The 26,817-nt window shown below is 38.3% G+C and overlaps 1 protein-coding gene across 8 annotated transcripts in view; it reads right to left on the minus strand.

Moving 5' to 3' along the window:
• The window catches only part of CCDC141 (coiled-coil domain containing 141), a 174,065-nt gene that overhangs the window by 50,243 nt on the left and 97,005 nt on the right, over nt 1-26,817 (minus strand). For all 8 annotated transcript variants that reach the window (XM_038422084.2, XM_043505412.1, XM_043505409.1 and 5 more), the window contains 9 exons: nt 21,532-21,673; nt 19,519-19,638; nt 17,110-17,301; nt 15,554-15,730; nt 11,486-11,665; nt 9,984-10,109; nt 8,813-9,001; nt 8,328-8,507; nt 5,563-5,712 (listed from right to left, as the gene is read on the minus strand). In XM_038422084.2, the coding sequence (XP_038278012.1) occupies nt 5,563-5,712; nt 8,328-8,507; nt 8,813-9,001; nt 9,984-10,109; nt 11,486-11,665; nt 15,554-15,730; nt 17,110-17,301; nt 19,519-19,638; nt 21,532-21,673 (1,456 nt within the window). The remainder of the gene's footprint in view (nt 1-5,562; nt 5,713-8,327; nt 8,508-8,812; nt 9,002-9,983; nt 10,110-11,485; nt 11,666-15,553; nt 15,731-17,109; nt 17,302-19,518; nt 19,639-21,531; nt 21,674-26,817) is intronic.

Genomic DNA, 26,817 nt, shown 5'->3' on the forward strand with positions numbered 1-26,817 from the left:
TATTGTTATTACTTACTAATGTGAATCCACAAAGGGACATATTTTTCATCTGCATTTTATTTAGGAGGATAACATTCTCAGCTAGCACATGATATCAGCAATGCACAGACAGATGGCATTGACTCAGTCTGAGAAAAAGGAAGGGAATTCTATCATCGAATGTGAGCTCCAATTAGTTAAGCTGTTCATCCCTCCTAATTACAAAGAATAATACATCTACAGTAAAGCACCATGTTAATAAAGGCAGGTGTAAGGAATGACATTTTGTCTTCAAAATACAAAATCTTCATTTTAAATCTAATTTGGAGGAAAATCTGCAGGACTGACTTATAGATGAGTAAGAGTTTATTTTGGTTTACTTTCAGAGCTTATACCCATACACTACTAATCATTTATAAGGACAGAGGCTCTCCTCATAGCACTATGGGTATGTGAAGTGAGATCGCCTTGTTTCAGATAAGATGGTTCATGTGTCAAAGGTCTACAGCTGCTGTCACTCTTCTCTCTCAGCCTCAGTGGAAAACCAGCTCAAACTCAGGACCATACACTGCTCCCTATCGACACATGCAAACAACTACTATTGACATCAGCAACTGCATGCTCTCATTGAGGAAGGTATACAGCTCTGAATATTTAGAAGCAGAGAAATCTAACCTTATCTCAGTTCTTCACCCATTTACTGAAAAATGTAATGTGAAATTGCTAAAAGAACTTTTCCTCCAAATACCTACATGATTTCAGCCTGCTGGTTTAATGGAACTTTATCACTTAGTGATCTGACCATAGTCTCATAGTCCTTATTCATGCAGCTGTTCCTAACTATAGTCTCCTGTGTCATAGGTGGAGAATGATTATGGAGGAGGAGGATGGCTGCTACCACTTGCTAAGACTTATCACACAAGAAGCACAAAACAAGCAGGGCATAAAGCTGCTTTAAAAATGTTTTTGTTAACTGTAAAGTTTAATGACAGGTTTCAGAGTAGCAGCCATGTTAGTCTTTTTGTAAAGTTTAAGAAAAACACTTTCATCCATGTCCAAGATTCTTCCGGAGGCACTTCAATGAGGCATTCTCCTCTCCTTTTTCACTCCCACATAACCTCCTGTAGTCTGGGTATGAAAATAGGCAAGAGGGGAAGGTGGTTAAAAGAGATTTTCAAAGGGATAGAGACAAAGGAATAAACAGAAGCAAAGCTGGCTAGAAGGTGAGGAAAGGAAAAAGATATCCTTCAATTTATCACGGGAATCTTGTCAAGTAGGCAAGGTGCTGAGAACCCTCAGCTCTCACTGACTTCAGGAGGAATTGAGGGTGCTCAGTACCCCTCAGGAGTGCTCAGCACCTTGTAGGATGAGCCCCAAGCACCAAAGTATACCTTCCTATAAATTTGAGGAAAATAACAAAATGGGGGCTTGGGGAGAGGTGAGGCTCAGTTCAAGGTACATTACAGTACAGATAATCTGCAAAATTATTCCCTGCTGAGAAAGGTCTTCTTGTTGCAAAGGTCAATTTGCAAAAAGAATTAAGTCATTTTTAATTTCATGTGCATTAGCTAAACACAGGGCTACATTCTGGAGTTATCACAAGGTCTGAGTAAGGGCAGCACATAGTTGCACTATCCTAGAAGCATATCAGTGAGTCACAATTCAACCCTGGCTCTCCTTTGTTCAGGGTAGCCCTATATCTAGCACAACTTACTTCCCTGGCTGGACTGGCTCAACTATACTGGCTGATGCACTTGGGAAGTGTGGAGGAATGGGGATGGGAGACAAGGCAAAGCTCCCCTTGTATCCTTTCTCTGCCCGCCATGTAGACAGAGGAGCAGTAGCCCTGTAGGGGCTGTGCCCCCTTCTTGTGCATGGTAGCCCAAGTAGGCAAGTAAGGGGGATAAAAGACCTTGACACCTGCTTCAGACATTACAAAAGCATACAGGGCATGAGCTCGTTTTTGCCTTCGCAAGCACTCTTTAAAAAGTAACAAAAAAGCAGACAAAACACAGAAATTTGTGTCAAGACTGTTGCATATTTTACACATCTGAACATAAAATTGTTTCCCTGCTTTTTAAAGGAGCATTGATCCTTTACTAGTAGATCAGAGTCTAAAAAAACCCCCATTGCTTCTGACCTGAATACAGCACTTTCAGATACCAATAAGTCCCTGACCCTGCAAACACTTACAGCATGTGCTTTACACACATGGTTAAACCTGTCACACTAAAATTAAGCATGTGCATAAGTGTTTACAGTAGGGTCTAAAATTGCTGATCACAAACTGTTTTGAATTTACATTTGAAATGTGATGTTGCCGATTGGTAAACTGCAAATAATAAGGTTAGGTGGTTGCTGTTACTGTACTGTTTGACAGGCACTAACAACTGCTTCCTGCTACTTACAGATTAAGTGAAATGTTTACTGACTTACATGTGGTAGATAGCAAAGGAACTATTATTTGTTCATGTGTGCTTGTTGTTAAGAATAATATCAGCCTTACTACTGATGTTTAATAAATAAATTTTAAAATAATAAATTGCACTATTTTAAAACTCTTAAGAACAAACTCATGACTTTACCTTCTTGAACTAATTCAGTGTCATTGATTTACTTGTGGCACCTTAGAGACTAACAAATTTATTAGAGCACAAGCTTTCGTGAACTACAGCTCACTTCATCTAACACAGCTGCTACTCTGAAACCTGTCATTGATTTACTTGGTATCTATGTAGTTTTAGTTTTAAATGTTTAATGAAGAAAAGTGGCAATGGATTAACATGTATTCAGGTACAATTATCTAAGCGTTTGTACAGGAAACATCCTCTGTGCTAAATAATAACAGAAATGGAAACTAATTAAAGACAAAGGCATCAAAGGGGCTATTTAGCATTATTTCAGTTATATTAAAATCAATATTCAGTTAGGCCATTGGGTGATTGGCTGAGTGGGTTAATGCCTATCTACTTTCCCATCTACTTTTATGCCTTAACTGAAAATAGATCATGTAATTATTTTTACAGGGGGTTTCCATTAGGTTTGAGAACCTAATGGGTTGACTGTATTTTGCAAAGCAGCTGCTCAAGAGTACGGGTGAGTAACAAGTGCACCAGCATTTATTTCATTTAGGTTTTGGGGACAGAGGAACATGAAAGTAATTTCTCTCTTGCTCATGCTCTTTCTGGGTAATCCAAAGAGTAAAGAAATAGAAATATAATTTTACTTAGCAGGGAATCACATCCCCTCTGCCATTACTATGATCACTGCAGAATTCTAGGAACACAGGAATGAAACCAGACGTCCATCTAATCCAATAACCTCTCTCTTGCTGGTTTTAGATGCAGAGCTGGTTGGAAAATGTATTTTTTTCCCTGCAGATAATCTTCAGTTTTCAGTAGAAAACTGAAATCAGAAAAATTTTGGCTGAAACCTAGAATATTTTGTTTGTGAAATGCTGCTGCAATGCTTTGTGCTCCCATTCTCCTCTCTAGAATGGGCTCCCTGGTCAGACAACATCTCCCATGAGGTACCCCAGTTTTCCCTGCCCCACTATGAAGAGAGGTGGTTCATACTGGCAGCTGGCTGCAGTGGATCATGGGGGTTGAAGTCCAGGGGGGAGAACCTGATCCAGAGAAGAGACTGGGAGCATGAGGCACCCAAACTACAACTGTTATGAGGCACCACAGTGTTACTTCAGAATCAAAATATTTCAGTTTGGGGGCATTCCGTTTTTCAATAACACCACTGAAATTTTCCCTGAAAAGTAGGCATTTTAAGTAAAAAAAAAAAACCCTGTTTAATCAAAAACTCAATTTTCTGCTGAAAAACAGTTCAATGGAAAATTTTCAACCAGCCCTTCTGAGAAATGTTCAAGATTCCCTTTAATGGACAATTATGGATTAACCTATTTCAATTAACCTATTTCAACCTATGTCAATTTCTTCCTAATTTTGATTTTTGCTCTGACTGCTACCCAACGAACTGTGGATGTTCTCATTATTTACATTAAGTGGCTGACCCATTTTTAAAATCCTAACCTTCTTGACCTCTATAATGAGTGGTGTCAAAGAGATTTTTCGTTCATTGGTTTTAAATGTTACCATGTTCCTGTTTGATGAGAACAAGTAAATATGAGTGCCCCATTTATGTTTTCTATACCATTAATTAGTATGCATGCTCTTTCTTGTCCCCTCTTATTCATTCTCAGTTTAAACTAAACAGTCCTTTCAATCTATCAAACCTCTATTAATTTTTGTTGTTTATAATTGAACCGCTATTTCTGCTAAATATGCAAGGATATTTTATTGTTATTATTTATTAGTGGTATTTGTATTACCATAGTTTCTAGGAGCCCAAACCATGGAATAGTACCCTATTGTGCTAGGTGCTATACAAACATAACAAAGAGCTGGGCCCCTGCCACAAGAAGCTTCCAAACTAAGTAGGGTGCCCAGAACTGAACACAGCATAAAAGTTTTCAAAGCAGCATATATGTTATTTTAAAAGAGCTAACTATAATACAGCACATTGGAAATGTGAACCTTAAATTTGTTTTGTTGACTCTGTTAAAGGTGACCTGCCAGGGGAAAATACATGGATCTTATGTCCCTTTAGTTTCTTTGTGGTGTATAAAGAAAGCCTGAAAGGTTTTGGTTAAAAATAAAATGAAATAATGAAAATTTGTTTTTTACATTCAAAATCCAAGATATTTCTCCCTGGAAGATGCTATGGTGACTGGCAAAATAATGACATTCTGCTATCACAAGAGATAAAGATTAAAAATGGATCAATTGATAGGCTAAGTGACTTATAGTCAGACTGGTTAATGGGTTTTCCCCCCCTCCTTTCTATGTTTTGATTTTACTTCAGTGCCTAATGAACACTTGGCTGAAAGGATGTCCTGTTAAAGTCTCAACTCTGCTGCAATTTAAGGTGTCAAACCACATAGCCGAGGCCCCCAAAATTCCTCCAAGACCCAGGGAAGATCAGATGTGACATTCTGATATTTCTAAAGTAAAAAATGACTAAGTGTTTTGTTTTGTCTTTTTTAACGAATGCCTTCTGGTCTTGTTTATACATAATTAAGAAAGGAGGAATTGGTAAAAAAATCATTTAAAAAATCCTTTGCAGATCACATTTAAACCTCTAATTAGAATGCCGATAATTCTTTTTAACATGAGGAACAACAGTAAAGCTACATGATACATAAAATACTGCATTTGTTTGAGGCTTTACTTTAAAGACATTTATAAACCCAAGCAACTGAACTGAACCACATTTAGATAAGAGCTATGCTGCACATCTTAACCTGATAAAGTGCAGCTGCTATATTTGCATCCCTCTTTTTTTGTGTGAAAGCCATTAATGTCAGCATGGTAGCTTCATGTAGATTTGAACACAGGCTTGGATTTTAAACATAGGCCATAGATTTTACTGCTTGTATGTGGATCAAGGGCTGCTGGTAAGATGAAAATCTATTTTACTGTATATGTATGTGGTATTTGTGGGAATACCTAAGCCCTAACACACATTATAGCACACAACAGCTTTTAGTAATTTAATCTGTTCTTTTCACCAGACCTCATTTATCTCTTCTCTACTTGTGCAGTACTGGAAGTTGTGTGACAGTTCCTCCTCATACTTATCTGCTTTGGTTCTCCAGTTAATGCTGTCACACTCCAGAGTAGCAAGCTCCTGCTGTAGAGTCTTTACAGAAATATTAAAGCAGTTCTAAAAAAAGAGAGTAGAAAATGAAATAATTATGAGCTGGATCTGCTGCCTACACAACATAGCACACGTCTAACTCTTATGACATTGCTTAGGGTTTAAAATACGGAAAATGTTTCTGCTTTATCTTAGACTTAGTCAATTAAAGTAGGAAAGTTTTCTGGAAAGTAAAGTAGGAAAGTTTAATAGGGTGTCATTGTGGAGGGAGGAATGGTTATTACAAAAGAGGTTAAAATCTACTCGGATGCGGCGGGGGCGCAGGTTTTGGGGTGTTTTATCAAGGCAAACAGTGTGCACAAAAATGGTCCACTGCCTGGACACAAAATGGGGTTGTGTGACATTACCTTCTTCGAATTTTCCCCCATTTTAGTTGTGGAGGTGATCTGGGGATTGGAGCTGGCTAATAAAATGGTGTTGTTTCTGGTGCAACAACATGGCAGTAGTACAGGTTATCAATCACCAATCTTCCAGATCACACAGGGTTATGAAGTTGGTAAGGGCATTTGTTCTATAATGCTTAACCTTCAACATCTGTTTTTCTTCAAAGCATGTGCCAGGCATGGATAATGGCATAGCAGATGCCTTGTCTTGTTTCCAGTTTGACAGATTTTATGAGCTTGCCCCAGACACTAGCAGTGAACCCGAGCAAATGCGACTGGCTCTCTGGAACCTCGGAATGTGATGTGGTCAGCGAAATGGAGATTTTTGGCTCCAGCTTACAAGTTGTTTATTTTGTTTTCTTTTAAGGAGTCTTGTCAATTCAAGGATCCAGAGAATGGGTCACCTATGCGGCCCTCCGTGGAGGGTGGTTGTTGCAGTACTGGCTCAAGGACAAAGCAGCTGCTGGTGCCCCTTAATGATCACACATAGGACAATGGGTTCTTTCTCCCCAGTAGGGCTTCTAAGCAGGAGGCCATTTGGAGATGTCTGGGAGCCTGGCGGGGCTCAGGGGGAGGCAGCCAAGCAAATTGCTGGTGTCTCCTTTTGGCAGATGTTCAGTGCAGTTACTCCATAGGGAGGGCAGCCAGTGACCAGATAAATGGCCTGGTAAAGGTCTTAAAAGGAGGTACTGGATAAAGGAATAGAACAGGGGACGGGGTTGGGGACTCCCCTGATTGGTACGGCAGGTAGCCAACCCCCCCCGTTCTCATAGCCCTCCTTAACCTTCTTACGAGGGTGATAGATGGTAAGGTCCAAGCCATGGGTTGGCTGGGGGACCTGGATGGAAACAAAGGGGGGCTGGTGGAAGCCCCGGAGAATTGATTTGAATAAGCATGGATTTGCCTTCACCGTACACTTTATCTGCCAGGTAGTCCCAGACAGCTATATATAATAAAGTTGCGGCCTGATTAAACCCATAACAAGTCTCCTGTCCTTCTTGCGGTGTACCCAGACAATAGAAAATGAAATAATTATGAGCTGGATCTGCTACCTACACAACATAGCAAACGCCTAACTCTTATGACATTGCTTAGGGTTTAAAATATGGAAAATGTTTCTGCTTTATCTTAGACTTGGTCAATTAAAAATAAAATTATTTCAGAGAAAGAATATCTATCCCAGTGTGGGTAACATTAACCCTTAAGGGCTAGATTAAGGCATTGCTCCTAGCCTATAGAAAGGAGAAATATGGCTGCACCACCCCATAAACAGTCTAGGACAGGAAATGTGGTTCAGAGTTGCAATTCCCGCCCTGGTGCCCCCAGGTTCTGGCCAGTCCCCTCTCCTCTGTTTATAGGAAGTAGTGGTGCCTTAAAGCCTGCTCCCTCCCTCCCATGTGCAGACTGGTAACGTGGATAATGTGTGGAGGAGGAACATGGGAAATGTGTGGAGGGGGAACATAGGAGTGCTGTGTGCCCCCTTTCTTCCCTTGCACAAATATATAGGGCAACTGACAATCTTGCTAGGAAGGAATAATGCTTTCCTAAAACAATACCCATTTCACTGGGAAAATGAGTCTCTGGAGGAAGACTAGAATCCAGTAATAAGATGACATTTTTATTATATTTCCCTATTTGTTCTTTCACCATAATTTGTTTATAAAAGAATATGGATGCAAAACCACCTCTAAAAAGTAGCAGGAGTCTAAAACTTACCTACTTTAGCAGCTGTCAAGAAATCAGCTATTAGGACCTGATCTGCACAAAGAATATCAGGGAGCAGGAAAGCAGATTTTCCGTCTCCTCACTCCAACATTGACTATATTCACAGAACTCATAATTTAAAAACAAACCAAAACCCAAAAACAAAATAGTGAGATTTCTGAAAAACTAAACATGTTTTCTCTGCACCACAATGATTCATAAAGTTAGTGGAACTGCTGAACAGTAAGCTTCAGTGTTGAAGACTTCTTTTAGTTTGATGCAAAAGAAAAATCTTCAGACAAAATCAGATTCACTACATTAAAATACATTTTAAAAACATAAGTGTGATAATGCTTAACCTTTTTGCTTTCCATTTTTTCTGCCCTCTTTTAGAAGGGTTATTAATGCTATGAATTATTTTTTTCCCAGGGCATTAATGTGTTGTATGCACATCAAGAAGTCAGTCAGATAGCTCTAATGCTTCAGGCTATAATATGCAATGCTAAATTTACTGATCATTCAGATATTACTCACAGAATGCTGCACTGCAGAAAGGCTATCCACTCCTAGGGTAAGAGCCAGTTTATATAGATGTCCGATATGCGCATGTTTTTTCTGAGTATTAGCAAGGTGGGCTTTAGCTTGGTGTGCATCATCAGGGATCTCACTTGTTTCAGGAATCTCCAGTTCTCCTGATTTTATGAGCCATTTCAGCTGGAATATGTTTGAAATAATTTGTTAAAGGAAGTTACATGATTCCCTTCCTCATCATCATATGTTGACATAATAAAATGTGTAGGGACAGATCCATGGCACAGAATTTGTGATTTAGATGCAGAGTTTGAGCTCACCAGGTTTCAGAGGATTTCAGATCCAGAGTTTAAGTTCAGTCCCACAGGTGGGTACATGTTTTTAGTTTGGGGCAAAACAAAGATGACAGGTAGTACCAGAAACAAAAAGAAATTAGTTGCAACAGGAAAAAGGTACATATTTTTAAGGATAAAGATTATTATACTTACTTGTTCTTTGACATGATGGAATTTGACTGACTTATTGAAAATTTCATCATATTCTGTCAATCTTTCTTTTATCCTCTGCTGAAGATGAGTAAGCTCATTTACCTTCTCAGAATTTTCTTTAACAGGAACTCCTTTTAGGCTCAGCAATTCTGATAATTTTACTGTGTATTCAACCTCAGCAGTTAGTTGCTAGCAAATAAACGCAATAAATTACTCATATTTGCAGGAATTACTTTTCATGTATTACTTCATCAAATGTAAATTAGAGATGGGGAAACCGTCTTAGAAAAAAAATGCCATCCTCTTCTCAATGCTTTTCTGAATCTTTCCTCATTTCTAGAAGTGAACCTGAACTTTTTAGAAATGGATCTGAACCAAAACCTCAGATCCATAAACTCCTACAGTTAGGAAAGTCTGGACCAGATCTGCATTTTGAGCTGTGGACAATCAAGTTTTTTGTTCCCCACATTTTCAATTTCCCCTGTACGTCAGGATTCTAGCAAGGTCAAAAACTGTAGCGAACAAAATACAATGAAAAGGAATCTTTCTGTAGTATCGACTCTCCTTTCTCATTGTCAGATTGATATTAACTCGTTGGATACTAGAGAATTCACAGATGAATGTCACCTAGGATCTGGAGTTTAGAGGTGGCAAATAGGAGTGCTGTGCTAGGAAGCAAGGAGGTCTTCTGGATGCTGGAAGGCATGACAAGTGGGACTCAAGCCTGCAGAGCATGAATGAGAGGAATGGGAGACAGAAAGACCTTCCTGGAATCAGGAGTTGTAATGTGGAAGAGGTAAGAAGCTCATGTACAGAAACACCCCAGCCCCCAAGCAGTTCTGCAACTCCCCAAGCACAGAGCTGGGATGTCCTTTTTTTGCCCTTGTGCACTGGACTAGTTTTTCTTCTGTATATCCCGCCTTTCCTTGTGCATCATTCCCAATGTGCAGCTAAAATTGTAGGTGACATTCTGAGAAGTTAACACACCACAAAAGACAGTTTGCATACACAACCTTATATAGAGTATAAAATGTAAAGCCTAATCCTGCAAAGACTTTTTCCTGTGCGCAGCCCCACGGAACTCAATATAAATGTAACTCTTTGTAGGATCAGGTATTTGTAAAGAACGTTCTTTCACTTTGGATCTCACCAATCCAATCGGTTTTCTCACCTGAAACTGTTGTTTCATTTGGTTAAATTTTTGTTGTAGTTCTAAGAGAATCTGAAAGTTACTCCCAAGGTCAACTGCTGCAGCAGGTCTGAGATCCTCCTCAAGAATCATTAAGTTATGAGTAGTCTAAAAGAAACAGTGACACAACACATGAGTACATTTTTATCTGTATTAAACAATTTACATTTAATTGAAAAGCTCATTTTTGTAAATAAAGTAAAAAAATGCATCTAAATTCTGTCAGTAGAATTCCATAGAATGATAGTACACCTATAAAAATGGTAGATCCTAAAGATAATGTAAAGGAAGCTGCCGCCTGTCCTAAATTTGTTTTAAAATTATAAATCTCTCTCTGGTGCAAATCCTCTGACATTCTGAAGGGCTACTGAAGACTCTAAGCACAGTGAGCTGGAGAGATTCACATGCACTGGGGTGAAGGGAAGCTGGAAAAACGACGCACAATGGAACCCATAGAGCTTTCTCTGCAAGAGCTTGTAGAGTGATTTAGCAATAACTAGGTTGGAGGTATCAGTAGATAAACAATTAGTCAGATGAACTGAATGCATCTGATCAAGTGAGTTGTAGCTCACGAAAGCTTATGCTCAAATAAATTTGTTAGTCTCTGAGGTGCCACAAGTACTCCTTTTCTTTTTGCAGATACAGACTAACACGGCTGCTACTCTGAAACCTGGCTAAAACATGTGATACTGGCCACATAGTGGACTGCAGCCATCACTGTAGCTGCTGAAGTAATCTGCAATCTGCCCCTGGGCTAGAGAAAATCCTTTTCTCATTAACCACTCCATAGCCCATTTACTCTGGCTTTATTCACAGAACTAGGATTTGGTTTACTGGAAGTAATTAATACAGATGAAGTAACTATTCAACCACAATCATGCCAGAGAAATAAATGTGTGCTGTCTTGAAAGGTACATTTAAATGCTCTTCTTTTCAATACAAATACATGATTAGAAAATTGTAATGTGCTTGTAAAAAACTAAGAAGAAACCCATAACATTTATAAACATTCTACTTTTTTTTTCTAACAATATCTCTTTCAACAAAATATTTGTAAGCTTAAAATTCAGTAGTGGTGATTCCTTCCCCACACCCAAAGTTAATGCTATGCAGTATATAAAGCAGTGGTTCTCAAAATGTTGTCTTCAGCAGAATTTTATGGTGTGCATGAAACAAAAATGTTAGAAAAATCAAGCAGTTTAATGCAGCAAACAGAACTGGCTGAAACTGTTTCAAAATTTGAAATTACAACCAATTAAATATTGAAAAACAATGAAAAAACGGGAAGAGTTTTCGGCATGTTTCATTCAACAGGAGCAGAAAATAAAGTTGGGGATATTAAAGGACCTATTCCATAGGGTGATCTCTCTTTCATAATCTGCAGAATTACGTGGCGAGAGAACCACTGATAGGTGATAATTTCAGACTATTAATGATACAGAAATGTTTGCCAAAGCCGTCTTCTTCAAATATGTTTCACTTACTTTTTTAAATTGCTCTTTAAATTTCCAACATTTTTGTTTGATGGACTTCACTTGATTGATATGGAGTTTCCATGTTGTCCACAGCTGTGTCAGCTCTTCCTTTTCTTTATTTAGTTTGTCAATAGTATCTTCAGTTACTTGCACAACATTTTCCAACTTTAATATAAGATTCTCATTCACCTGGTAAATAAATGATAAATGCATTTTCATTTTCCCCAAAGAGAATAACACATTTTTTACAAGAATACAAAACAAATTTAGAGTTTTTCCCTCAACAAAATTTAAAAGAGAGCAGAAAACAATAAGTATAATCCAGCATAATCATTTTGGAAATTCCTGGTTGTTTGTGTGTATATAAATGCAGTGGTATAGAGAACTGGGTGGCTGAAGGCAGTGGACATTGGAGGCTGGTTCTTTGGTTGAGCAGTGACCAAGAATTATCACCTTTTGATGACTGCTTGATGGCCATACAAAAATCAGATGGAGTCTTCAAGCCAATGCTTAATGGACAGTGTTCAACATCAGAAAAACTACCAACTGTGACAAAGTTCCTCCTCTCCCTTGGTGGGTCCTGTGCTTATTGGCGGATTTTGTTTGCCTCAGAGATTCACTTTCGTGGCTCAAATCTGCCATTCACTCAGATAACCTCATCAGTGGCCAGCATGGGGAAAAGGAAGGAGAACAATCCCCACAATCTCTGCTGGCCTACCTAGTGGATCGGGGAACAGACCAGAGACCTTCCTCTCTGGTGGAACTCACAGTCCAGTTCGGCTCCTCCGGTATCAAGGAGGGATGGGGGGAACCCGGGCCCACCCTCTACTCTGGGTTCCAGCCAAGGGCCCTGTGGATTGCAGCTGTCTACAGTGGCTCCTGTAAGAGCTGCGTGACAGCTACAACTTCCTGGGCTACTTCCCCATGGCCTCCTCCCAACACCTTCTTTATTCTCACCACAGGACCTTCCTCCTGATGTCTGATAATGCTTGTACTTTTCAGTCTTCCAGTAGTACGCCTTCTCACTCTGAGCTTCTTGCACCTCTTGCTCCCAGCTCCTCGCACACACCTCACTAACTGGAGTGAGAGCCTTTTTAAACCAGGTGTCCTGATTAGCCTTAATTAATTCTAGCAGCTTCCCAATTTGCTACAGGTGTGCTAATTAGCCTGCCTGCCTTAATTAGTTACAGAAAGTTCCTGAGTGTTCTGGAACCTTCCCTACTACCTTACCCAGGGAAAAGGGACCTATTTAAACTGGGGCTAATATATCTGCCTTCTATAACTCTCCTGTAGCCTCTGGCCCAACCCTGTCACACAACATTGGCATTAATTCACACAGTTGTTGGAACTTTCGGCAAAGAATTGAATGGGACTGAAGGAGGAACTACTTTCTTATCGTTAAATGTGGTTCCCTGTGCACAAGGCTGAAACACTTGTGGGATAACATGAGGCAAACATATTTTTTTTTGTTTTTTGTTTTCGAGGGTTTTTTTTTTTTTGGAGGACTCACCTCAGTGACATCATAGAAAACTTGATAATTCTCTTTACTCTTTTCCCAACTCTAGCCCAGAATTTTTCCTCTGAGGAAGGCTGTGTGTGTAAATTATATCCAGACACTGATAAAGAGTTATAATACACCCCCCAAGAATATACTAGGACCACATTAGCAGAAGACATGTTGGCAGCAATATCTAAGCCTTGGAAGTGGCAATATCTGAGAGAACATCAACAAGGATAAACTGTGTGAAGACAGTTCTATCATCCATTTTTCTAAAAAGTCCTTTTATATTTTCCACTAGTACAGACTGCCTCTTAGTGGATGCAGAGTAAACTGTATATTACACAAATAGAAATATGCGAGTCTAATGTGAGTAAAATGTGTCTGTGAAAAAACAGTTCTAAAAGGTTATTTTATTTTAATCACAAAACTTTTTATACTTGCTTGGCCTTGTCCTGTTAGCTGGACAGTGCAGCAGATCTGTAAAGCATGTATGATTGGCACAGCTTTTGCAAACTGGCTGGTCAGGCTGAATGATTTAAAATGAGAATTTTCCCTCTCTTAGGTGGACTGTCTGCCATAGCTGACAAGCCTCACCTGACTGGATAGGGGACACAAAGAAATAAAGTGTCTTTCCCTCAGTCACCCAGCAGAGCGAGGACTAGAACCCAAGCCTCCTGAGTCCCTGCCTCATACCCACACCACTGTACCACACTGCCTCCCCTCACAAAAGATTTTAGAGTTGAATTGATCATAATACCACCTAGCACTCATCTAGTGCTTTCTTAGTTTGAAAATATTGCACAAATACTCATCCTCGCTGGCCCCCTGTGATGTAGGGAAGTATTAATTCCTGCATGGAGACAAACACAAAAAGGCTAACATGACTTGCTCAGACCACACAGCATAATCAGTGACAGAACTAAGCATTGCCTGACATCCAATCTGGAGGTCACTGCTTCACCTAAAGACCAATGGCCTGAAACTTTTCCTCCTCTGGAGAAACCCATAAGAAGGGGTTTTGGGAGAAAATGTCCATGAGGATCTCCTTGCAGACTTCCTCCCCTATTGTTCCTTTGATTGGGTGGGGTTTGCTGCATCCCCAGTGGAAAAGAAGGTAGGACCAGCCCACAAACCTGACAAAGGCTCAGGGATCTACAGAAGGCCAGGGTTATCTGCATGGAGACCCTGTGCTTCCATAACCCCAGATGGCACAGCTCCATTAAAATCATGCTAACAGGGATTCTGACTGTGGTGGCCCCTGGGACTCTCAGAAGGCACCTCAGTAAAAGAAATAATACCATCCCTAGCTATATAATCATTTCTGCTTAAACTCCATCAGGCTGGCCTACTTGCTCCTGGCTTCCAAGTATCCAGCCTACTCATGCAGATTCCAGATATGACAACTGCCCTCCACAAGGTGCAGAAGAGGGGTGATGGTGCAGAGCTAGCTTTCCTCACTCGCATTCTGCATGGGAGGGGAGACTCCATGAATGGAGTCTATGGGAGGGATGATCTCACCTTTAAATTGTCTACAAATGCATTTTATCTTTATATACAGCTGGATCAGCTGATCACTTGCTAGCAATTCCTGCATGGCTTGAAGAGGGTTATATATCCAGGTATGCCCTACTGCACTGTAATGGAAGGTTTTCATAGGTTTTCAAATTCTGCAAGCTCAATCGACAAGAATTAGAAGGTGATAAAATGTTTAAGCTGTCTTAACTTCCTTTGAAATTTCAAGTTAAAAAATAATTCTCAACTAAGAATTTCCTCTCAATTTAACCACATTACTATGGTTTTTCTGATGAGAAAATCAGCATGAAATATTTTGTTTTGGGTCAGTTCAGTCTGAATCAAGATATTTTGTTATATTTTGAGTTGACCCAAAACATTTAGTTTCAAATCAGTTAAAAAAAAAAATAAAGGGCATTTTACTAGCATTGCCTTATGGCAAGTGTAGTTTGGGTCCCCCACTGTTTCCTTTGAGCCAGTCTCCCTGAAGGACTTCATCCTCCACAATGCAGCATGGACACACAGATAGTCCTCCAAGGAGACTGGCTCATAGGAGACAATGGGGACCCAAACTATACCTCTCTTAAGGCAATATGCTAGGGAAATGCTGTGTAATGTTGAGGAGCCTTTGGAGTGAATTCAACAAAACAAAATGAAACATTTAAATTTCAGAAATGTCAAAATGTTTTGTTTCTATTGCAAATGTCAAAATGAAATGTTTTGCCATTTCCAAATCAAAATTTTTTAGAATTTCTGTGCTGCCAAAAAAAAAAAGAAAGAAAAAAAGAAAACATTTTGAAATTAAAAAAAAAAAATTAAGTGTCAACATTTCCCACAGGTGGACATTCCAAATTTTGCTCAGCTGTAATTATGCCCTCTCACCCCCCGACACACAATAGAAATACTGTGCCCTGGGCAAGCTCCTGGGGACATGGGAGTAGGATCCATATATCTACTCTTAATCTGTCAGTAGTTATTGTAGTTTAGTGCATATTTGAAGTTATGATTGTGAATTTAACAATTAATCCTTGCTACAGTGATAACTCAGTGAACTAGTGTCTCACCATATTTAATGAATTAATAAAATCATGCCCCATATCTTGAGTAGAAAGAATCTTCTTTAAAACCGTCAGCCACTGAGTATCAGCTGACTCCATCACAGTCTTGTTTTCAGCTTCACTCTCTGTTTGCACAGGTTCAGATTTATAAAATTCCTTCAGACTTTGAGCCTGGTCATTTACCTGCAGAAAAATGCAAGAATAAAAATACAGGCCTCAATCTCTAAAATCAGACATAGTGGTAGATTTAAGTAATACATTAATGAACGTTTTCCATGTTTTAAACCACATCCTCCTCTACAGAAAACTGGACAATCATAAAACAAGCAGAAGTGTGTTAAGTAACCTAGAAACCAATTTTAACAGCTGGCAAATAGGCTCGGGACTGAAGTGAAAAGTTTATTATTCAATGAGAGCATCTAAGCACACAGCAATACGTTTTTAAGTTGGTAGCAATGTGTTCAATATCTGTCATCTATTATACAAATATTAAAAGTTGTTTAGCTCCATTTAATGTGAAGTAACAAAAATTAGCATTAGACAAATACAACAACACGTGACAAACAAAAAAACCACTGAAAGTCAAACGTTAGGATATGAACAAGTAAATGTGATATTGTTCTTAATTACAGGTTTCAGAGTAGCAGCTGTGTTAGTCTGTATTCGCAAAAAGAAAAGGAGTACTTGTGGCACCTTAGAGACTAACAAATTTATTAGAGCATAAGCTTTCGTAGTGAGCTGTAGCTCACGAAAGCTTATGCTCCAATAAATTTGTTAGTCTCTAAGGTGCCACAAGTACTCCTTTTCTTTTTGTTCTTAATTAGTGTCACTAGAATTGAGAGTTTAATTGCTTTGGCCAAATTTATATGAAAGATCCAGTTCCACCTCTGTTCTCATTTTAAGTATTTAAAAACAAAGATCCAAAAACATCTAGTTCTATTACTAGCCCAGGTTTATCAGTTACAAAAGCATGTTAGAAATGAAGAAACTGATTATGCTCTCAGCTGGGGTGGTTTATGCTTGCATCATTTTAATTCAATTTTTGCACCAATTTAACTAAACTGTTTTTTCCCTACCAATTTAATTACATTGGTAGAAAAACCAGACCCTAGTGTGGACACAATTATACTAATCTAAAGAAATTATATCAGTATAGCTTGGTTTTGGCTAATTTACTGAGGCAAGCTGTACCAATGTTAGCACTTTTAAAAAGATATTCACATGAGGGGGGTTGCACTGATTTAACTACATTGGTGTCTTAAACCAATGTAGTTAAATCAGTGCAAGAAATGCATGCATGCACATCCTTATGCTTGTGTAAATTAACTGACGAGGGTTGGACTACACAAAGTTCTTGCACTGATTTAACTGAGGCCCTTTCTGAGGAAAATTACCTCATTTGGAATAGACTGCAGCCTATAGGATGTGTAGCTAGGAGGCCTGCACAGCCTTCCCTGGGATAGCAGCCCTAGATGCTATTTTAGGCTAGGCAAAACCCTTGTTCTCTCTCCATCATGTAAAATTACAGAGTGAAGTCCAGTAATTCAGTAGGGAATCTGTACCTCCTTCGCTGACTTTAAAAATGCAACATAAGCTTTTAGAACATCTAGTTTTGAACTAATATTTTTGTTAAGTGTTGCCAGTTCTTCATTTAGAAGGTCCGCTTTGCTAGAGAAAGCTGCCACCTCTGCAGGTTCAAATTCTTCCACTTCATTAATAATTCTCACAGCTGCTTCCAGTTCATGTGATGTTTCCTATGAGGACATAAGCATAGAACACAGAATTTGGTGATTGGAAAGGGCTCGTGAAAATTCACATCCTAATGTTAATTTCTGGTAGTATTGGTTCTGTTTAACCCACCCACCAACATAGCAAAAGAACAACTCAAAATGTACATTAAATGCAAAAGCTAAACATCCCCCTCCTGTGACAGTTTTGAAACGAAACACAAAGCTTGAATATAATAAAATTTGATAATTTTAAATGGAAAAAATGTGTGTCTGAATATTTAAAATCAGTGTAGTTACTTGACAAAAAAGCAAGGGAAATTCTCCACCTGGGAACGCTGATAGAGGAAAGGGATATTTCATCCACAACCAAAAGCATGGTCAGTAAGTTCCCATGCAGTGCAAATCTGCAATCTCCCAAAATCAGAATAGGGGCCAAACAGCATATCATGTATGCTTAATGTCTCCTCTCCCCAAACCCAGTAGTATTTTACTATGGGTTGGTTGTGCAGATTTCCTGGACATTACCACCACACTGGTAGAATCAGCCAGGATTCTGTTTTTCAGCTCTACTGTATTAGCTCACAACTCTGGGCAAGCACAAATGTTTTACTCAAGCGTAACACCTACTTTTTCTAGTGGGTCCTATAAAATCTGAAACACCTCTTCCTGAAATTAGATGTTGGTTTGATTTCACATGTAACCTAGTGAATAAATTGCCAGAAAGGACTTTGACAGCAACACTTTGTTCTCAAAAACACATAAGAATAGTCACGAATAAAATCCAGTCCTAGTGAAAAGCCTAGCTAGCATTTACTGCCCTAGTATTGAAAGGATCCAGGGTTTCATTTAAATGTGAAAAGTCTGGTAAACATGATGGTAAATCATTTCAGGAAACAAGACAGAGGTTTTTGCTTATGTGTTTTTCAAATGATTTCTGGTTCCCAATTTTCTCAAAAAATACATAAATACCTTAAAATGGGAATTTATGGAATTATTATCCTGCATGCATAACGTTATCATCCAAAACTGCACCTATGAGGATGGCATCAGAACTATGAACTACTGTAGGAAAAGTATTTGATGCATATATTTCTATATCTAGAGGCCTAAGATAGCTTTGGATACTTTAGTCCGTCTTTTGGATTCATAGCACATGGTATATTTATCTCTGACGCTAAGCCAGAATGCAAGCTATATACCCAGTGAAATTCCATAGAAGGAAAGGGTACATGGCGAGGATACTGTAGTCAAAGCACATTATATGGTTTCTAGAGAAAGATCACAACAGCCAAAGGAAATATCCGCGTCAGAATAGCGTTACACAAATTGAGCAGAAATGTTGGCAAAAATTATTTCATGCTCATTTGCCACAAAGAATGGCTCTTACAAAGCTTCTGTTATTTTTATATTCTTGCTGAGTGTTCTTCAGAATTGCTTGTATGTGAATTTTAGTTTCAGTGCTACTACACAAATCAAATTATTGGATTATATAAACTGGTATAAGACAACAAGGAAAAACAACAACAAAGATACTGAGTTTTCAGATATATACTCAAATTGGGACTAGTTCCAAAGAGAATACGTATAGCTGCATTTTTAAAGAGCTCCCAGCTTAGCCTTGAAATATGAAGCTGGAGTGAGATTCCAACAGATTAGCAGAAAGTGGGCAGGTGGGGGTGCGGGGTGGGAGAGCTAAAGTAGCTTTAAGGCCCTTTTGCATGTTGTGGGGCCTGTCTGGTTACAACATCCTCCCTGCAATGATTCATGCTGTGGCATTCTTAGAAGGCAGTCTTACAGCTGTCTCTACAATACCTGTGCATGGACCTGGGCTTTTATACTGTTCCAGCCCTTTTACCCAGCATGAAGGAGCCTGAGTGGGGGAGAGAATCTCACAACTGGAATTTTTGATGACCACATTCTTGAACATGTCATTTTTGACATCCCAAAAGTTGGTGGATCAGTCAAGAACATGACGCTTCCAAGGGTAAAAAAATCTGACTGTGTTTGGGTCTTGAGATACTAACAGAGGATAGGATGATACTAAAAAAAGATAGGGCTGAGATGAGAATGGAGAGTACCCTAACTGTAAGAATTACCTGCTTGCAGTTTTAGTTATATTATTGTTGATGGACTATAAGATTTAATAAAAATGAAGACCTATTTTCCTTCTAAGGAAACATGCCCATCCCCAGCTATTACTTAGAGTAATAACATATGAAAAGTGGTTTGTTTGTTTTTTACCTTAGCTTGATTAGACAGTTCTAGGTATTCATTCAAAACTTTCTCCGACTCAGTCAAACAAGAACCAGGATCCATACTGATTGCAAGTATCGGACTGATTTTTTTTATTGACAATGATACCTTTAGTTAAAAATATAATATATACATAATTATATTAATTTACATCATTAGGCATTATAAAAACAAACTTGCATAGAAAAAAGTGAAGGAACAGACATAGCTGTTCGCATTGTACCACTTTAATTTCAGGAAATACAGAGGATGCCAAAAACAAAAAAGCCAACCAACCAACCAAATTATTCTATTTCAAATCTAATTAAAAGGTCTGGTTTGCACTTGGGACAAAGGTTCATGCCTGCTCTCATTTTATCTAAATTGTTTTTCTCTAACTATAATTAGTCCAGCATTGTTATTTTAATAAGTTTGAAGCTTCACAATGTTATAATCTAGAATTTACTACCTTTAACTGAATACTTTCAAGATACCTCATGTTTTAAAAAAGTTTGTTTTATAGACTGGGCCATTTAAAAAAAATAAAGCATCTTTAAAACTTCTCTAGCAATCTAAAAGGTCTTTTTTCTGGAGATATGTGCACATAACTTCCCTTAATGACAACAAGAGTTGTGCATGCATGCTGGCAACAGGATAGGTCATGAAGAGCAGCTTCAGATGACTCTATATGTGGTATAGCAGTGGTATAGCCACTGCTAGGAATGTGAATTCATGTCTACCATCCATTTTAAAATGTGGCTTCTGAATTTGGTCCAGGAACTGTATGTGTCAAAGGGAGCCTAATTTAGCACCAGATCCTTCAGAATGCTTGGTTTTAATGGGAAGTTGCAATGGGAAGTGTTTTACTTGTGAGGATGAGACACTGGGTAGCAAGCATTCTGTGAGGAAAGCTGAGACCTTTTGGCTCAAATGTTCAAAATGTCCTTGAATTCTGGGTGTCTGAGGCAGGGTGCCCAAAACTGAGGCACCCAGAATCAGAGACCACATATGAAAATGTGGGGCTAAAAATCATGAAGTTGAAAATAGTTACATTTAGAGAATTCATTTGAAAATTAGATTCACATTTTCCTAGTGAGGCCTTTTGTGCAGAACCAACAGAAGAGTCTTTTCTTCTAGATTATTTAAAGTATGCAGTAAGGTTCATCACACTCCAATATCCTGAAACCTCATTTATAGAAAGTGCATGTGTAAAGGGATCCATGGAAAGCAAATTGACTTCTTCCCATTTGATTCAGAATAGTTCACTGTAAGTATCACGTGTACATTATGAAATGTCAAATTGCATATTGAATAATTATTGAATCATTAAATATGATTTAATAGTTTTGGTCTGCACTTGGGGATGTCTTTGCTACAAATATTATATTGCATTAGAGGTAGAACAGGCACATAGGCTCACAGGGAAACCCTATATGCCTATTCTAGCTCTAATGCAAAATAACAGAGGTCAGAGAGAGCTGAAGACACCCAAAGGCTTTCAGTACCTTTCAGGATCAGTTCCTTAATGAGTAAAAGGAGCTGTTATTGTGAATGTGATACACTTTCCTTTGTCAGCACAAAGAAATCATATCACCTGTGCTGTGGTTCACAATCCCCATTCCTGTTGTCCCCCAAGTTTGCTTCACCTCCTTTCTCATTGTCGACAAAACAAAATATGGAATAAAATATAAAGAATACAAGAAACTTACATGCAAGTCACAGTCTGCTCATCTTTGCCAAAACAAAGGGCTCATTATCAAAGCAAATTCATGATTTATTATTTAATAGGTATAATGTGTTTTAAGAATCAGCTTCATTTTCAGAGCAAGGAATTTAAATATACTGGTGCCTACAGCTGCACTCAGCATTTCATAGGTATAATTCACCTATCCTCTCTACCAGCTAAGTACATTATTTGGTATTATTCAACCAGAAGCGAAGTCTAATGTTCTAACAGCTCTAGTACAGAAATTCAGTGCAGTCTGCATGAATACATTAATGAGAATGCCTTTTATAATATACCTTCTTTAGATAATCTTCTAGTGAGGTAGTGAGCCCTTGTTTCTTTAAAGCAAGTTCTTTGTAAGCAGGACACTGTCTGATTAGTTGATCCACTTTTTTCTGAACATATTCTAGCATTTCCTGAATTCCAGTCATCCAAGAGCTAAATTGGAACAATACAGCTGTTAATACTTCTCCTGGCTTGTGCACCAGCAAGATGACAGTAGGTGAATAAAAATAGCTCTTCAGTTTCATATCAGAAATGATTTAGCAAGATTTTAAAAACTCAAGTCTTAAAAAAACATAACAGTAATAATGCAGATAAAATTCTTAAGGAGCAGGGCAGAGCAGAGAAATGACATTTCCTAACAAATTATTTCATATTCAATGCACTGTTAATCCCAATGACTTTAGTTGCATTACCTATGGAGTAAGGTACTACTCAATGCAAGTAAGGGTATTCGATTCTGGCCCTAGAGGAACTGAGCAGAAGGGAGAGAAATGAAACATGAACAACTGAAAATATCTGACATACCAAGTGGCTTAGATTTCTATTTTTAAAGGATATTTCACTTTGCCTCCAAATGTTTCAATTTTTTTACAGTAAATGCACAAAACTTGTCATTTCATTCCCTCCATGCTCTAAGATAACATTTGTTTAAAGATGCTGTTTGAATAGAATTGTAGAATAAATCAATTGAGAAACCACGGATTGTTTTATAATCTGAAACATTTAAGCACCAGGGTGCCAATTCGCAATAATATGAACGCTTGAGGCAGTTCTCTCCAAATTGTAAACAAGTCATCACATAGTATTAGGATTTGAAGATGGTACATAAAGAAGAATTAATGCTCATATTAATTAATTATTGAAGTTGTCTCTGACAAAGATAAATAAATACATAAATAAATCCAAAAATTAGAAGACAAATTCTTCTGAAGTCTGAACTTTGTCAATTTAATCTCTGCTGATTTATCTTGATTGAAGTATTTAGATATAGCCAGTTCCAGTGATTCAGAAGACCAAGATCAGCCTTCCTGACCGAAGTTGAGCAATACCCGATCAACCATGCCTATCTAATGCCATGGAGTATGGCATTAGACTGAATCTGGTGAGAAAATGTGGCCCGTAGAAAATCCAAGATCGCAAAAAGGACATTATTTATGGAATAAGTTGTTTAGAATTTTGCAAATTAATTTCTCATCATACCTGTAACCTCTTACTTTTCAGTTTTCAGAGTAGCAGCCGTGTTAATTTGTATTCGCAAAAAAGGAGTACTTGTGGCACCTTAGAGACTAACAAATTTATTTGAGCATAAGCTTTCTAAGGTGCCACAAGTACTCCTTTTCTTTTTTACTTTTCAGTGCAACCTTAAATTTATAAAAAGTTGTCCCTCTGTTTCAACATTTCTTAAAGAAGAGATATTCCTTTGAATTTATCAGTGCAGCTCCTTCAAACACTAAAAGAGATTAAGGTTATACATTTTGTAGATGGTTACTTAGAACTTAATAAAATCTTGGAAAGTACTACTGATTCTGCATACCTTTAATACAAATAATTAATTTATGACATGGTGAAAATGAGTTTAATCAGCAATGAAATGAGTGCAAATCTTAAACTACTGATAGGCAAGCAGACTGGCCAGAATGATAATGAGGGTTTTCTTAATAGACAAATCAATTGATTGAAGAAATCGAAGAAATTCTGGGTTAATATAAAATGCATTTTCTACAGTGCAACTGTATCTTCAACAGGCTTTAATTTCAAAAATGGAAACTCACATGAAATCAGTAATTATGTTCTACCAATAGTCTCATTTGAAACAAAAATCTGAATTGGATTTTTTAATTTATTTGAGTGTAGTAGTAGTGAGAATATAATGAAGAACTGCCCACCATGGTCTCTTTTCAAAGTCTACACATCTTCTAATATGTATCTTTTTGCACTCATTCATTTATTCTGATCAACTTTTAGCAGACTAGGAATATTATGTGCTATCAACAGTTTTAAGAACTAGTTAGGACTAACCCCATTACCTGACTAAAGTCCCAGTCCTACAAATCTGGTGTGACTGGTTCTTACTCACACAGATAGACCCAGTGAAATCAATAGCACTTCTCTTGAAATAAACTGCTAATCTGCATAAGGGTGGCAGAATTGGGCTCTATTTTGTAAACTATTCAAGGCAGGAAACCACCCTACACCTACGTATGTAAAGAGCCGAGCACATTTTTGGCTTTTCTATAAATAATGATAATGAAACTATGAGGATGAAGCTATTCACTGTTTCAGAGAAGCAGCCGTGTTTGTCTGTATCCGCAAAAAGAAGAGGAGTCCTTGTGGCACCTTAGAGACTATTTTAGTTCTTCCCCTAATTTTCCCTGCCTTCTTCTACCACATACATAAATTTAGACCATTTCAACTATCAGTAGCCAGTCACAGCCTTTTGGATATCACATTTCTGGGTCAACATCTGATACTTTACTCATGCTGAATAGTACTTTACAGCAAAGCAACATTTTATAGATGAATACATTGTTCACTGAAATATGCAGTATTGGGTTGGCTGAAACTATTTGTGAGTTTGACACAAATTTACCAAATAAGACAAGAAAAAAATCTTACAAACTCAATTCACCAGGGGATTATGCACCATTCACAAAACTAGAGGTGTAGGAATACCCCAAAACCTGGCATTTAGGGCACTCACCTGCAGCATGGAAGACCTGAGTTCAAATCCCTGCTCTGACTCAGGCAAAGTGGGGCTTAGAACCTGGGTTTATTACCTTCCAGCTAAGTGCTCTGGTTATAGGGTGTATGTGTGTGGGGGGGGGGGGTTGGAAGGGGCTTCTCTCTTCCAGTGTTATGAATGGCATTTCTAATTTTTCTTTGATTTTTAATAAAAAGCAGTTTAAAATGCTCCCAAACTGAAATGAAACATTTTGTTCAACCCCTAATGATTTTTCCTTTATTTTGTTTCACCGAGAAACAGAATTCATTTGTTTGTTTGTTTTGGGTTGATCTGAAGCCAATTTTTTAAAATTTTTCCATTCAGCCAGCAAACCAAAAAATTGATTATTCCCACTGCTCTAATCTTACTCCACAAATAACCACATTGAAATGAGTTACACTAGTTGTGGAGTAAAGTGCTAACTATCTATTACATCAGCAGAATACACCTTTCTTTTCCTTTGTATAACAAAGCAACCACTTAAACATACGACTAAACTTCTTCAATACCCACATGCTGCACCGAGTCCTAACAGAGATTCCCATATATGTTTCTGTAAAAACACTGTCTCTTTGTTTCTCCTCTTGCATTGGTTATTCTTTTATATTTCCTTCCCTAACTGGACCTATATTTTTACTGTCTTTCTGATGGGAAATTAAAATTTCCTTCCCTCCTTCTACTCTCTGGTTCTTGACTCCCAATGTTTTATTTTAGAAAACCTGGTTTCTTCGTATATTGTATTAAGTTTGGCTGTATCCAGGACTAGAGAGGTGAAATCCAGGCCCCATTGACTCTAATGGCAAAATTCCCATGGACTTCCCTGGGGCTAGGATTTCACCTAGGACTCTCATACTGAAGATTCAAAAACACTTTGAAAATGATATGCCCTGTACAGGGATCATTTCACTCACCACAGTAAAGCATTTCATCTCTAGACTGAAATGTAGTAACTGCTGTTTAACACAGGACAGACACACTCTACAACAGCCCGAGAGAGGAAAATAGGAAGAATACTGTATATCCAGTTGAAGTTGTAGAGTGAATTTAAGAAGGAATATAATTACACAAGTTGAACTTTGGGGCTATCACCTTGAACACTTGTTGAAAGTGCCATGAAACCTTTAAAGTCCATACCATAAAGACAAGAGTACATGTCTTCAAGATTCTAAGGCAAATGATGGAAGCCAGGTGAGCTCAGCTGCTGTCTCTCCTGTTCCCTGCAGTATTCTAACCTTGGCTCCCCCTAAGTCTTCTCACTCACCTGTCACAACTAAGACCCCTTCCATCTCCAAATCCTTCTCTCTGCTGAACACCAAGTAACTAAAGAATCTTATCTCAAGTGGGTGGGGAGAAGCACTCATCACCTACTTTTTGCAAACATAATCCCACCAAAAATCTCTCCCTTTTCCTGACACAGCACTCCTATAGGCCCTTAGCTACTCATAGAAACTGTCCTGTCCTAGGTGATCTAAGTGCTAGCCAGTCTCCTAAGATAAGTAGTCAGAACTCAGCTTTATGTCTCATTTGAAAGATTGCACCTCCAACAGCACATTGGTTTCATAATGACCAAGAGGGAAGATTTCCCTGCTCTCCTTTCAGAAGCACCATGTTAGCTAGAGCTCAAAATATTTCTGGGGGCAGTGACTTATCTTGAAGATGACACATGTCAGGACTGGCTGCTAGGAGCACTATAAAGGTGGCTCCTTCTGTGCGCCCCTCTGATGTCATCAGTTCCTGACTCTGACAGCTGTTCTTTGGAGTGTATGTTCGGGAAGATGAAAGAAGAAAGCTAGTGGATTAGAGCAACATTTCCAAACCTGGATGCCTAAAAAATTAAGTCCCAAACCCATATTTGGGCATCTATATAAAAGTTGCTCTCTTTTAAGAGGCATTAAGCACCTGCAGCACTCACTGAAATCTATGGACGCTTCAGGTACTCAGCCCTTTGAAAACCAAGCTACTTTCATTTAGGTGCCCAAATGTTGATTTAAGAGTCTAATTCTGGCACCTGGATTTGATCACTTTGGTCTCAGATAATGGACGATGATAGAACATAAATAAAGGCTGACTCAGTGTAGGGGAAGGTTAAAACTAGGCAGTGAGTGAACTTGTCAGGATTGAAGGGAAATCAGCAGGGGAAGGTGGAAAACCGGAAGACGTGTGTTTTTTGTTTTCTTTCTTGGGGAAGTGGGAGGTGTCTGTTTTTGTTTAAAAGCTAGGGTATGGAAAATTTCAATATTCAAAATGTACATATTTTGTTAAACTATTAAGACATGTATAATTATTGAGTGACCTTGTGACTCTGTTGCTTTAACCTTCATTACACACATTGTTTGTTACTCTCAGTTGTTGTGTTTTATCATACTTAAATCATAAGGTCTTCTAGGCAGGAACCACTTCTTATTTGTTTGTAAAATGTCTAGCACAACTTTGTATACTCAAAAATTAAAAGAAAAGGAGTACTTGTGGCACCTTAGAGACTAAAAAATTTATTTGAGCATAAGCTTTCGTGAGCTACAGCTCACTTCATCGGAATGCATCCGATGAAGTGAGCTGTAGCTCACGAAAGCTTATA

Source organism: Dermochelys coriacea, chromosome 11 (genome assembly GCF_009764565.3).
Source record: "Dermochelys coriacea isolate rDerCor1 chromosome 11, rDerCor1.pri.v4, whole genome shotgun sequence".
Classification (NCBI taxonomy): Eukaryota; Metazoa; Chordata; order Testudines; family Dermochelyidae; genus Dermochelys; species Dermochelys coriacea.